This window comes from Lactuca saligna, chromosome 6 (assembly GCF_052625555.1).
Source record: "Lactuca saligna cultivar CGN05327 chromosome 6, ASM5262555v1, whole genome shotgun sequence".
Classification (NCBI taxonomy): domain Eukaryota; kingdom Viridiplantae; phylum Streptophyta; class Magnoliopsida; order Asterales; family Asteraceae; genus Lactuca; species Lactuca saligna.
Window position 1 is genome coordinate 9,183,212 of NC_136422.1, and position 14,289 is coordinate 9,197,500.

The window sequence follows — 14,289 nt, forward strand, 5'->3', positions numbered from 1 at the left end:
ACAGGAATTAAAGAATGAGAAAGAATGTGAGGGGGTGCTGACAGCTTCGGCTAAAAGAAATGTGTGGTTGGTTATCTTTGTGTATGGATGTGTATAAAAAAATGTTTATTTTGTGTGTAAAATTGTATTAGCTCTCTACGTTTAATAATTGTCATTTACTTTAACTAGGTTATAATCCGTGGACACCACGGATGAGAAGTTAAAAAAAACAGTTAAATTATGACTTAATTATTCAGCAATTTAATGAAAATTTGAATAATTATGAATGCATAGTTGGTAGATTACCCAAATGGAGGTTTATATTTTGAGATATGTTTGAAAATTATCATTTTGTGGAATGCAATATAAATTTAAAAATAAAAATAAAAATAAAAAAAAATAATAAAAAAAAAACCACAAACATATATTGATTGAATAATAAAATTGTACAAAGGTTTTATAAATTCCTAAAAACTTCTTTATACACAACATTTGATGTTTTATTTGTAAGTTTACCATCCTTATCTGAAATTAACAATTTTAATCTCTCTCTACTTTGAACTCTGGATAAAGCAACATGCAATTGGCCATGTGTAGAAACAGGATCTTTGAGAAATAAACCAACATTCGATAAAGACTGTCCTTGGCTCTTATTAATTGTCATTGCAAAACATTTAGCCAATGGAAATTGTCTTCTTTGGAAATTGAACGGGATCTTATTTTTGGAAGGAGTTAAAGACATTCTTGGAATAAAATTCCGGTTTCTAATATTACTTCCAGATATGATAACCACCTCAATAACATGTTTGCGCAAAGATATAACCTGTAGTCTAGTGCCATTGCATAAGCCATTTATTTGATCAATGCTTCTCAACAACATAACCGGAACACCGATTTTTAAAATGAGTTTATGGTTTGGCAAACCTGATACTTTTACACCATTTAAAACATCATGTGAGTATAAATTTGCATCAAACTGATCATTAACAAACTCGGATTGGCAGAGGCTATCTGAACTTAAATATTCCTTTTGCTCTCCTTGAAACAATTTTAGCAAACGATCATTTATTTATTTGACAACTTCATTCTTGGGAGCAAGTATTGCTCTTTCTTGAAAATAACCCGCAATGTTGAAGTTTTCAAGAATCGAAGGATATATAAACTTGATTAATGAACCTATAGGATCACAAGGATCATTAATAAGAATATCTTTTGGAATTTCAACAATCGCTTCACCATCATTCAGACCACCAAGATTACCTTCTCCTATGTCCAAAAGCCAATTTGAAAAATCCCTTATTTCTTCCATAGCAGATGGATCACTTCCAACAGTCAATCTCATGTTTTTTTTGTTAATTTATGGACTTTGCATTGTTGCCACAAATGAGAAGAACTCAAAGAAGCATTAGCAATGTTTTGTCTACTACCACCTGGAACAACAGGTAGAATTTGTCTGAAATCACCTCCAAAAACAATAACTTTCCCTCCAAATGGAATATTTGAGTTCATTAGATTGAAACACTTTAATATATCCTTCAAAGTTCGATCTAAAGCTTCAAATGCATGCTTGTGTACCATGGGTGCTTCATCCCAAATGATCAATAAGGTTTTTCTTACTAAACTTGCAAGATCACTATCTGGATCTATTCTACAAACAGAATCTTCGTTAAGACTTAGTGGAATTATAAACCTAGAGTGTGCTGTCCTCCCTCCATTCAATAATAATGAAGCGATCACACTTGATGCAACATTTAAAACAATCTCACCTTGGGCTCTAATAACTACAGAAATTGTCTTCCAAAGAAATGTTTTCCCAAACAATCTCTGGTTTAGACAAACTATTGGACAATAACATCGTAGCAAATAAGAATCGTAGATAAAAATCAGATCCAGAAAGACTTGCTTCCTTAATTGCATCGATGTATTCTTTGTCATCATACAAAAGGCCTATATTATAGCATGCATCTTTGAAAGTAGGGCTGTCAAATCGGGCCGTCGTATCGTGTTTTTGTCTGACACGACACGACACGACAATATTTTTGGTAACACGAACACGACACGCCACGATGTCGTATTTTTTTTCACTAACACGAAAACGAACCAATTAAAAAACGACAACACGACACGACATGAAAAAGATAATATTATATAACTGTTATTTTATTAAATTCATATTTAATCATATATAAGATGATAAAAACGACAAACACGACAAACACATGATCAATCGTGTCAATTCCGTGTGGAATTGTAAACATGAACACGACACGACACGACATAATGTTTTTATACTTGACACGAACACGACATGAAAACGAATTCGAATTTTGATTTCGTCCCAATTTCGTTTCGTTTCGTGTCGTGTATTTTTGCCGTGCCGTGTCATAAATTGACACCCCTATTTGAAAGTAGAACATATTTCACCATTGACTGTGCGAATTTCTTCAAATGATCTTGGACCTTTAACTTTATTTAAAAGAATCCTTAAGAAATATGCTTCACCGAGCTTAGGTGAAACTGAATGAATTCTACCAATCGCATATCCAATTTCCCTTGGCTTCCAAATAAGAAGATTAGATTTCCAAACAAATTTTGTAGGAAACTCAACATATGTAAGTTTCCTAGCTTCTTTGTTAATTTCATTACACTTCATCCAACCGATGAACATTGAAGAACCAATTGAAGTTGAAACAAGTTGAAACACAATTGAATTCTTGTAAACATAAGAAATTTGCTATTTTCAAGCACTGTTGAACCTCATTTCAAAACCCTTTTCAAACTTCTTCTAAACATTTTTCAAACTCTTATACTTTTAAACCATATTCCTTTATGTATGAGAGTATAAATATGCTTTAGTGGACTTAAGACTATTGTTAATAACCTTGACTCATGTTCCTTGTTTGGTTGTGGGCTTAGGGTAGGATACACTAGTCCGACTGTCGATTAACTCATAATTATACATCCTAAATACATATAAGAATATTAAATCTTACCTTTAAAGTTAAACTTCACTCAATTGTACAAGTTGAGTAATTGCATCTTTTCTACACGTCATTTACAAAACAAACGTGGTAGTAAAATATAATAGGTATAGTTTAAAGAACATATACATATACATATACAAGTATAAGAAGAATACTATACATATACAAGTACAAGAAGAACATATACATATACAAGAACAGGAAGGAACATAAACATATACATATACATTTATAAGAGAACAGAAAGAACATACATATTATAACAAGTACATGATAACTAGAATGTGAGATACTACTTCATTGTACAACAATAGATTTGTTGTATCACATTTTGTAACTAGAGTCTCTTAGAGGGAGAGCGGGTATAGTGTGTATAGATCTATATGGTACAAACAATGTCACACCCCGACTGTTAGCTACAATCCCAGCCGGCAAGGCGAAGGGGTGACAAATGTCACATTGTTTCGATGCCAGAAAGTCGTCGTGTTTTCAGCAGTCAATCAACATGGTTACAACCTTGTCACATTTTAGCTTAATTTATCTAATTGGTTATAAGGTAACCAGTGCTTCAGTAGTTATTTTATATAATATTACTACACACTTTCATTTTCCCATTACATTCATATAGTAATATTATCACATAAAAGTTAATGCAATCTATTTTCTAGTAAAGATAGTGATAAACTTGGGAAAACATACATTTTTTTACAAACAAACAAACATACAAAACAGTCGGGTCTTGGTAGAAGACTATTTTCCATAATATTAGAAAATATAGGATTTTCTAGGAAGTTTACCAATAGTTTTCATGAAACACTTACTAACATTTTTCTTCAAACTGATACCAACATTTGACACTAAGATACTTATGAACTCACCAGTTTAAATGCTGATTTGCTCTTTCAAAATAACTTGTATCCTCAGGTCACCAGTAGATAGGTACATATGGCCAGGTTTTGTCATCTTATTCTTTTTATATACATTCATTTGGTGTCATTTAAACTTTACTAAGAACACATGTATTAACCATTATTATTAAAGTAATTGCTCTTGTTGCTTGATTTACTATTATGCATTGTTAAAATATTGTACATGACATCCTCCCCCCCTCGCAAACATTTCCGTGTTTCCGGTTTTGGTATGTGACAGCAGCAGAACCACCTTTGGTTCCACTTGATGAGGATCCATCAATAGACTTTCCATTGCGGCTCTTGGAAGTAGCCTTCTTCTTCTTCCCCTTCCCTTGTCAAATTGCCAGAACAAGGGCATTAGCAGTAGGAGTAGATACAACATTTTTTTACAGTTGAGGCCACTTTCAAAAGTCCTCAAAATGCCTTGAAGCTTGCTCAGAGTGACCTCCTCCTTGTTCATATGATAAGTCATACGAAACTGATTATAACAGGGAGGTAGAGAGTGTAGAATGATATATATGGCCAACTCTTCATCGAAGTTAACATTTACCTTCATCAGGCGGTCCACTAACCTTTGCATTTTCTACAAGTGGGTCGTGATGGGTTCACCATCCTTCATCTTTGTTGTAATCATGGAGAAGATGATTTCATACCTCTCTTGTCGAGCACTCTGATGGTATCTTTCCATCAGGTGTTGGTGCATCTCAAAAGGGTAGAAATCCTCATAGGACTTTTGGAGTTCATTTGACATAGTCACAAGGATGATATAGACTACCTTGGTAGCATCTTTTTCATGTGCCCTAAACTCAACAATCTCCTGAGGAGTAGCAGAAGTCTCATCGATTTCCTTTACCGCCTTGTCGAGGATATATTCATTGTCCTCATAGCGAGTGACCATCCTGATGTTCCTAATCCATTCATTGAAGTTAGTACCATCAAAGATGACTCTCCCACACAATTTCATGAGAGTGAAGGAGCTAGTAGGGTTTGAGCCGGGAGCAGTGTTGGAAGATGTCTGAAAAAGAAGGTCAAAGTTTAGATTAGATAATAATCCTTAATATAACACCCAAAATGAAATATTGAGGCTAGGACCCAACACAATATTTAACAAATTGGAAGATTGATATCATAATCCAATTTGCAAAATATTTGAAGGTAGGTAAATGACGATTTACCAATTTCCACCATGAAAAACGAAATTGATTATGAAGTTTTAATTGGATTGAAACTCCTAGATCATTTGAGATTCATTGAACTATTCAATGGCATGTTTAAATCTCGATTATGCCCTTCAAGTTTGTGATTGGGATACCGAGGATTACAAACAAGGTGTGAATAACCATGCAAATGTGTTTGGTACTCTCGATGTTAATTATCACCAAATCAATGTGCCAATTAACCACACATGCTCCATTGATCTTATGATAAACATCAAGCCACCTTTTGCCACCCTTACTAGTCTAAGTAAATGTGTCAGTTAATGACACATGCTCCATTAACGACTTAGCAAGGTGCAAAGTGTAATTTCATGGATTAGCATCAATTTCACATTTTCCTAAAGTAACTAAGATTAGGAATCTATAAAAGGTTTAGTTACTTTATAATTATCATTATACTTTTAATGAGAATTAATGTCCTATCCTACCCGTTCGGCTAACGATCCTCCACGAGTTAAGGAAGCGGTGGGTGAGAGTGGACACCCAATAAACCACCATTTTATAGGAAGTAACCTTATACCCCCATATAGATTGGCTTCGTGAATGAGGCCTACTAACGATAAGACTGACTTGTCTTATACATATACATATATATATATATATATATATATATATATATATATATATATATATATATATTAAACCTATAATATTATAATAGTATAAAGGTTGAATTTTAACTTTTAAAATTCTAAGGTTTGGAATTAAAGTATCCATAAGTGTAACTTTAGAAATTCCAAAACTTGAGGGCAAGCTTTGAAACTTGTCAAAACTTTTCATTTCCATAACTTATGAGTTTAATGACTTTTTAAATGAAAAACTTTTCGTTTTCCATAACTTGAGGACAAGTTATAGAGTCTATTAAAAGCATTTATATCATTATTTTAATTAACACAATAATCAAATAATTCATCCATTTGGGGTAATGATCCTAATCCAATTTTTTCCAAAAACTCAAAATTCTACACACTGGAGCATCAAATCGGTGAGTGGATGAGTTGGACTCGTCGATTTTCTCTTTTATAGTTAGGACTCATTGAGTCTATTCATGGACTCGGCGAGTTCACCTGTCAGAGTGCAGAAAAACGATTTTTCCAGCTTTGAAAACAAGTGCGCATCATGTATAAGAGAAAACAATGCTAGGCTCTGATACCACCGATGGGTTTTGAGCATTCTAACACTTCTATGGGGTACATGCAACCCTAAATTCTTTGGATCTATGTTTTCTCTAATTATACATGCAATTTAATTTTCAAAGCATTCATCCTAATCTAGCATACAAAGCATAGGTACATGAAAAACAAAAAACTAGTTGAATGACTTACCTCTGGTTGTAGCTTGATAACATGGACCTTTAAGAGCCTAGCACCCCAAATGTGATGCCTCAAATGCTTCACAAAACACCACCAACAATGGAGGATATGAGAGAATAATGGCTTACACACAAATCGGCTATGACTCTTCCAAAGATCATTTAGGTGCCGATGTTAGGAGCTAAGGGGCTTCTTTTATAGTGTGGCAAAACTAGGGTTACAAACATGTAAACCCTAATGCACATGACCTTCCATACTCCTTAGGCTCCATGTGTTTAAATCTTCATGGACTATCCATGGGTTATCACATTGGGTTAGCCAACCTAAAGAACTATGGATCATTGGCCCACATTATAAGAATCATTGATTTACGTAATCAATCCCCATATATTTAATTAGTCTCTTTTGATCACTAAATTAATTCCAAATTAATTCTTGATCAATACTATTTAAATGATATGATCTCATATTAATATATTAGAACTTATAATATATTAATAAATCGTAAATAACCTCTTCTCAAATGTCCAACCTTCAGATTGTTTTGGTGAAATGCTACCCAAATGGATCACGCTACTCTCGGGTCAACTACATACAAAATATAGTTATCGACTTAGACACCTTATCCAAAATGTACATGCCATGATTCAGACTATTATGGCCGAATAGAAGGAAGAGATGAGGCAATTGTTGCTGAACAACAGGAATGAACTGTCAATGCCTACTGAATAACCTGAACTGATCTTTCAAAAATCAGAAGAAGGGTACTCCAGTAGGACTGTTGGTCGAGCTGAACCACCAGTGGTTAGGAGAAACAACCAAGATGAGGGAGACTAGAAGAACAAGTGCAAGTATAAGGACTTCACAAATTGCAAGCCATCGAATTTCACTAGGAAATAAGATCTGATTGGAGTTATGGATTGGATCTCGAAAATGGAGTTAGCCTTTATAACATGTGATTGCAAAGGCAAGCTACAAGCCAGATTTGTAGTGTGTCAGTTCAGAGGTGGTGCTGTTCGCTGGTGGAACACCCTGGGGAAGACCTTATGCCCTAATCAGCCCCTACAGCTAACTTGGGTAGAGTTTTTGGTACATTTAAAGCGCAGATACTGCTCGGCCGAAAATCTGCTTGAGCTAGAGAACCAATTCCTTACATTGAAGAACGGAAGCATGTCCATTGATGAATACACCAATGCCTTCACAGACAAAATGGAGTTTTCTTTGCACATCATTCTAGATGAGCTGACAAAAGTTGACAAGTACGCAAAGGGACTTCCATTGGAGTACGCGGTGCCAATACGTCAGGCACCTACTCTGGAAGCAACTATTTGGGCTAACAAGTCTGTTGAGGAGATGATCAAGGGAAGAGAGCCGCCAGTAAGGTTGAGGTTGGCTAAAAGAGGAAGTTTGATGGATCATCAAAATCCAAAAAGAAGAGCAAGTCTAGTTCAATAAAGTTTGGAGGAGGAGGCGAAGCGAAATGGTGGGAGAAGTGCAAGAATAAGCACTCTAGGAAATGTGATAGAGAAGTTACCTGGTGTAAGTGTGCAAAGCCTGGTCACTATGCCAATGAGTGCACTTTCAACAAGAAGTTCTATTATGGGTGCAACGAAGAAGGGCACATTTCGAAGGACTGCCCGAAGAAGAAGGAGGAAGCAAGGCCTAATGTCCCACCAAATCCAAAATCCAAAGCTTTCTAGATGAGACTAGAAGCCGCAAAGGATGCTGAAGATGTCGCTTCAGGTACCTTTCTTGTAAATTGATTGCCTGGTAATATATTGTTTGATTCTAGAGCAAATTACTCCTTTATATCACACAAGTTTAGTGGAAGACTAGCATTGCCTGTAGAAAAACTTGATAATGCTCTAGTTGCAGAAGTTGCTAGTGGCAAATTCATACCTGGTAGCGACTATATTAAGAACATTGTCATCGATTTGAAAGGAAACGAATTCCACGAGGAGCTGCTACCCACTGAGTTGAACGGTTTCAACATCGTGCTAGGAATGGATTGGCTTAACGCCAATGGTGTCAAGATACTGTGCAAGAAGAAGATAGTAAAAGTGAACCTACCTGGAAAAGAGTCATTTATGGTGTATGGGGACAAACGCAGAGTGAATTCTGGAATCATTTCTCTAATGAAAGCAAGAAAATGTTTGTTTGAAGGATGCACATCATACTTGGAATTCGTGATAGATGCAAAGAAGGAAAAGAAGGAGATGCAAAGAATACCAGTAGTGTGTGATTATCCAGAAGTCTTTCTAGAAGATCTTCCTGGATTGCCCCCTGATAGACAAGTGGAGTTCCGAATAGACTTGTTGCTAGGATCAACACCAATAGCAAAAGCGCCATACCGATTAGCACCGACAGAGATGAAGGAGCTTATGACACAACTTCAAGAGTTGTTGGAAAATGGTTTCATTAGACCTAGTTCATCACCCTGGGGAGATCCGGTGTTATTCGTGAAGAAGAAGGATGGAAACATGAGGATGTGCATAGACTATAGAGAGCTGAATAACGCAACAGTTAAGAAAAAGTATCCATTGCCAATGATCGATGATCTATTCGACCAGCTGCAAGGTTCGAGCTATTTCTCAAAGATTGATCTTAGGTCAAGATATCATCAGCTGAAGGTGAGAGAACAAGATATTTAGAAGACTGTGTTTAGAAGAAGATACAGACACTATGAGATCTTACTTATGTCGTTTGGACTAACCAATGCTCCAGCAGCCTTCATGGATTTGATGAACAAGGTTTGTAAACCATTCCTTGATAAATCTGTGATAGTGTTCATAGATAACATTCTGGTTTACTAAAAGAGCTAGCAGGAGCATGGCAAACATCTACGAGAAGTGTTAGAAGTTTTGTAGAAGGAGAAGTTGTATGCAAAGTTTTCCATATGTGATTTTTTGGACTCGAGAAGTCCAATTCTTGGGTCATGTAGTTAACCAAGAAGGAATAATGGTTGATCCATCAAAGATTGAAGTTGTGATGAAGTGGGAGTGACAAAAAAGTACTGCGGAGATTCGAAGCTTTCTAGGATTAGAAGGATATTATCGAAGATTTATCCAAGGTTGTTCTTTGATAACTGGTCCATTGACATCTTTGACCCATCAAGGAGCTACATATACATGGAGTGAAAAACACTAAGAAGCATTTGAGAAGTTAAAGAAGAAGTTGTGTAAAACACCAATTCTCTCTTTACCTGACAGAGTTAAAGACTTCATAGTCTATAGCGATGCATCTGGAGTTAGGTTAGGTTTTGTTCTGACCTAAAGAGATAAGGTGATAGCATATGCATTGAGACAATTGAAAGAGCACGAAAAGAACTGCCTCACTCATGACCTGGAATTGGCAGCAGTAGTGTTCGCATTAAAGATATGGAGGCATTATCTTTATGGAACGAAGTGTAAACTTTTCACTGATAATAAGAGTCTCCAGTATCTCTTTAATCAGAAGGAATTGAACATGAGAGGACGAAGCTAGCTAGAGTTGCTTAAGGATTACGATAGTGAGATACTTTATCATCCTAGTAAAGAAAATGTCGTAGCTGATGCTCTGAGTCAAAAAGGTAAACCTTGAAAGGAAAAGGCAAAGAGTGTTAAGAATTAAAATTGTCTCAACGATTGTGGAAAGCATAAAGAAATATCAGGAAGAAGCTTCAGAGAAAAATTACCAAAAGGAAGAACCTTCAGGCAAAACGTTGGTGTTCAGTACAAACGATCAAGGATTGAAGGTATTCCAAGATATAATTTGGGTGCCTAAGGTAGGAGGAGTAAGAGATCTTCTGATGGAAGAAGCTCAGAAAACCATGTAAGCGATTCATCCCGGTAGCACTAAAATGTACAGGGATCTGAAACCCTACTACTGGTGGCCGACGATGAAGCTCGATGTTGCAAAGTATGCGGCTGAGTGTGTAACATGTGTGAGAGTTAAGGCACAACATTAGAAACTATATGGGAGTTTAGAGCCTTTACATGTACCCATGGTTAAATAGGAAGACATTACCATGGATTTTGTCACTAAACTGCCTAGAATGAAGAATGGTCACAACATGATTAGGCGGTCATTAACCGTTTCACTAAGAGTGCACACTTCATAGCAGCCAATGAGAGAAGATCTATGGATAAGCTTGCAAATGCTTATGTGAAGGAGGTAATAAGACTTCACAGTGTTCCTTTAACAATTGTATCAGATCGTGATAGTTGTTTCACATCAAGGTTTTGGAGGAGTCTACAAGAGGAAATGGGTACGAAGTTGTATTTAAGTATAGCTTACCATCCATAGACTGATGGTCAGAGTGAAAGAACAATTCAAACACTGGAGGATATACTGGAGCATGTACCCTTGAATTCCAAGGTAACTATGATGAACATTTACCTCTGGTAGAATTTTCTTACAACAATAGTTACCATTCGAGCATCAATATAGCATCTTATCAAGCTCTATGTGGACAAAAGTGTCGTACATTGTCTTGTTGGCTTGAACCTGGGAGAAAAGCAGTTTACGAGCCTCAAGATAGTCCATCAGACTGCTGAAAAGCTGAAACTGATTACGGAAATGATGTTAGCAGCTCAGGATCGTCGAAAGAGCTATGCTGACAAGAAAAGATGACCGGTGACATTTGAAGTTGGAGATTTGTTTTTTTATGTCTCACCATGGAAGGGACTGATATGATTTGGGAAAAGAGGAAAGTTAAGTCCAAGGTTCATTGGAACGGTCAAAGTTCTTCAAAGGATTGGAAATCAAGCTTACAAGCTAGAACTACCAAAAGAACTAGACGATATTCATAACACCTTCCATGTGTGTTATTTGAGGATGTTCATGGGAGAAGTTCCAAACATAATTCCAATTTCTGAGTTAAGGATGGATGAAAATAAGAGGCTAATTGAAGAGCTGGAGGCAATTGTTGACCGTAAAACAAAGAAGTTGCGATGTAAGACGGTCGACTTAGTGCTTGTGCAATGCAAACATACGAGTGTGTCGAACCTCAACTGGGAAACAGAGAGTGATATGCTGAGTCGCTATCCGCATTTGTTTGTTGATGCATGATTCCGAGGACAAAATCATCCTAAGGGGGAGAAAAGTTTAATGCCCATATTTCAAGTTAAGCATTAGTGAGATGATGTAATAGTTAGGGTCAACCATTGTAACTCATTTTGAAGTAATAAAGATGAATTACATGAATATTATGTGAATTATGTGATCTTATGTTATTATATACTTCTTTAAAATGATATAATAAATTAAGAATGAAAATAATCATTAAAAATAAAATGTTAGATAAACCCGAAATCTACAAAGAAAGTTTTAGGGGTCGTGACAGGGATTCCGGAGATATAAAGAACGTCAAAATCCGAGTTATAACGAAGAAGTTATGACCTATCGAAATTTCACGACAAAACTGGCACGACGTTGTGTGACATAAAAAGTGAGTTTGAGATAAAGTACTGTTTAGCCTTAGTGATCTAAATGAAAGTCGTAGTATATGTTAAACCGAGAGCGTGCATAAAAAAACGTCCAAATCTGACTTCGTATGAGGAAGTTATGAATTTTCTAAGATTTGGCATGACAGTGTGCAACCCGAAGTTCGAATTTTAGATCGAGCAATTCTTAGCTGACACAACCTAAATGAAAATTGAAGATCTCATTAATAGGAGTTCAACGATAAAAAGACAGTCGAAAACAGAGTCCGTATGTAGAAGTTATGAATTCTACACGATCGTTTAGCAGTGTAATCTTCTCAAACTGTTAAATTTAAAATTGGTCGAGAATTAGCCAATGGAGTCTAAATAAAAGTTGTAGAGCATGTTCCCCCTACGTATGGATATAAATAAAGTTAAAAACAGAGCTCGTATGCGAGAGTTACGAAGTTTAGAAGTCGGAAAGTTGCTCCAACGAAATGGGTGACGTGGCGCAATATGAACCATTGCTTTCTCTGCACCAGATGAAGAAACGTGGCACCAAATCGACGAGTTGGGGGCCAGAAACTCGACAAGTTCAACCCTTTTTTAGCCTATAAATACCTCGAGAGTTCCTTCATTTTTCATACCAAAATCCAGTTCTTCTTCTCTCTACTCACTCTCTAAACCTCCCAAAACACCCCCCAAAATCCTAGGAAGCTTCCATAGACCTTGAAAAAAGCCTCGGAGTACCCGGAGGCTCTGAGAAAAAAAGCTTTTCGGCTCGGAAGCTCTGCCCCCATAAAGCCGTATTTTCAAGTAAACCTCCCGGTTTCGTCGAAGCGAAGCGTTGTCTAAGTTGGAATCACCACCTTATCAGGTGAGTGAATAGTTAGTTTCATCTTACACATAGATATGAAGTATTTTATATAAATTACGTGATGTGTGTGTATATTATCTATTTATTTGAGATCTATGTTGGATGAAAGATCTAAACGTCTTTCTTTTCAAATCTAAACTTTTTCTTCAAATCTAAACTGTATATGTATTTTATATTTTGAGATCTATGCTGGATGAAAGATCTAAACTTCTTTCTTTTTCATATATGAACTTTTTCTTCAAATCTAAACTGTATATGTATTTAATAATTCGGGATATATGCTAGATGAAAGATTTAAACTTTGTTTTTCAGATCTGGACTATATATTTATATTATTTTTAGGAATATGTTGGGTAAAACATGGTTCAGTGAAATAGTTGATGTGTGATGAAATAAAATGATGAGAGGCCTCAACGTTGACAATGTTCCAGTTATCTAGCAAAGTATAGATGACGACCACTAACTTTTCTAGATAGTCCAGTAGAACGCTAGCAGGCTTGTAACCTGTAGGTTTTTGTGAACAATGTATTCACAAAAAGTACTCCATCGCCCTCATGGTTGCCTTATAGACATTTATCACTGAGAAATTCCCTTAGCAAGAGTGTTTATCCCGATGAAAATCCTTAGGTACGTCCCTTATAATAGATGCTTTAGGGATATAATGTGAGGATAATGGGAACGGGTAAGCGGGTTGAATGATTTGAGGAAAATAATAATCATATAATTTTGTATCATGTAGTATTTGTTGTATAAACTAGTTATTTTATGATAAAATAACCATAATACGTAAGCAAAAAGTTTATACTAGTTTATTCGTAACAATATGGTAAATTTTTAAATAATAATGTTTTTATAAACTAGTCTTATGGTATTTTCGCATAAAAAAGAAATTTATTTGTATAAACAAAATATTTAGACACATTTATTCCCCCGGAATAATTAAAATATAAAAAAAAATACCAAAAGCACTCACTTTCGGAGCATGAATGAGACTCGCCGTGTGAGACTTGTTATGAAAGTTGTTAGATGGCGTTCCTTGTTCTTAAAACAAACCACCAGGTCTATTTATATTACCTAATAAACCAAACCATACTTTTGGTATCAATTATTAAGTATAGGGTGTCTTTATTAAAATAAATAAACGCTATGGATTGATTTTTGTCAAAATCATCCCCAAGGGACTGATATGGCAATCTATTACCGATACAGGGGCTGAAGTGGATATTTTAAACCCAAGTGTGAAAATGGGCTTAGTTTTGAGGACGTTTTTCTATGGAGGGGCCATTGTTGTTTAATGGTTAAAATTTACACTAATTTAGGGCTTTATTTCCCCGTCTTTGATTTAATCGGGCAAAAGGAAAATAAACGACAAAGCAGACAAACGATGGGAGGGGAAGAGGCACGAAGGCAACCACTGACGGACGATCTATCGTGAGGAGGGGTAAACCCAATTTCCGGTGACTCCGTTATAAGTTGCTGCCCGTCGTCTGTCGCAAGAAGGACCAATGGCGAAGCAATGACTGAAGGTGGCGAGAGGGACGCTCGCAGGTGCGCTGTCCGCTATTCCGGATGTCGAGACCAATCGCGATCGTCTCCGGGGTTCGAA

At 36.1% G+C, this 14,289-nt stretch overlaps 1 protein-coding gene across 1 annotated transcript; it reads right to left on the bottom strand.

Annotated features, from left to right (window-relative positions):
* Nucleotides 1-436: 436 nt before the first annotated feature.
* LOC145002290 (uncharacterized) lies at nt 437-1,321 on the bottom strand. The gene is made up of 2 exons (XM_078961588.1): nt 1,102-1,321; nt 437-1,017 (listed from the first exon to the last, which is right to left on the bottom strand). The coding sequence occupies exons 1-2, from the start codon at nt 1,319-1,321 to the stop codon at nt 437-439; spliced, it is 801 nt and encodes a 266-aa protein (XP_078817714.1).
* Between the last annotated feature and the right edge of the window lie 12,968 nt (nt 1,322-14,289).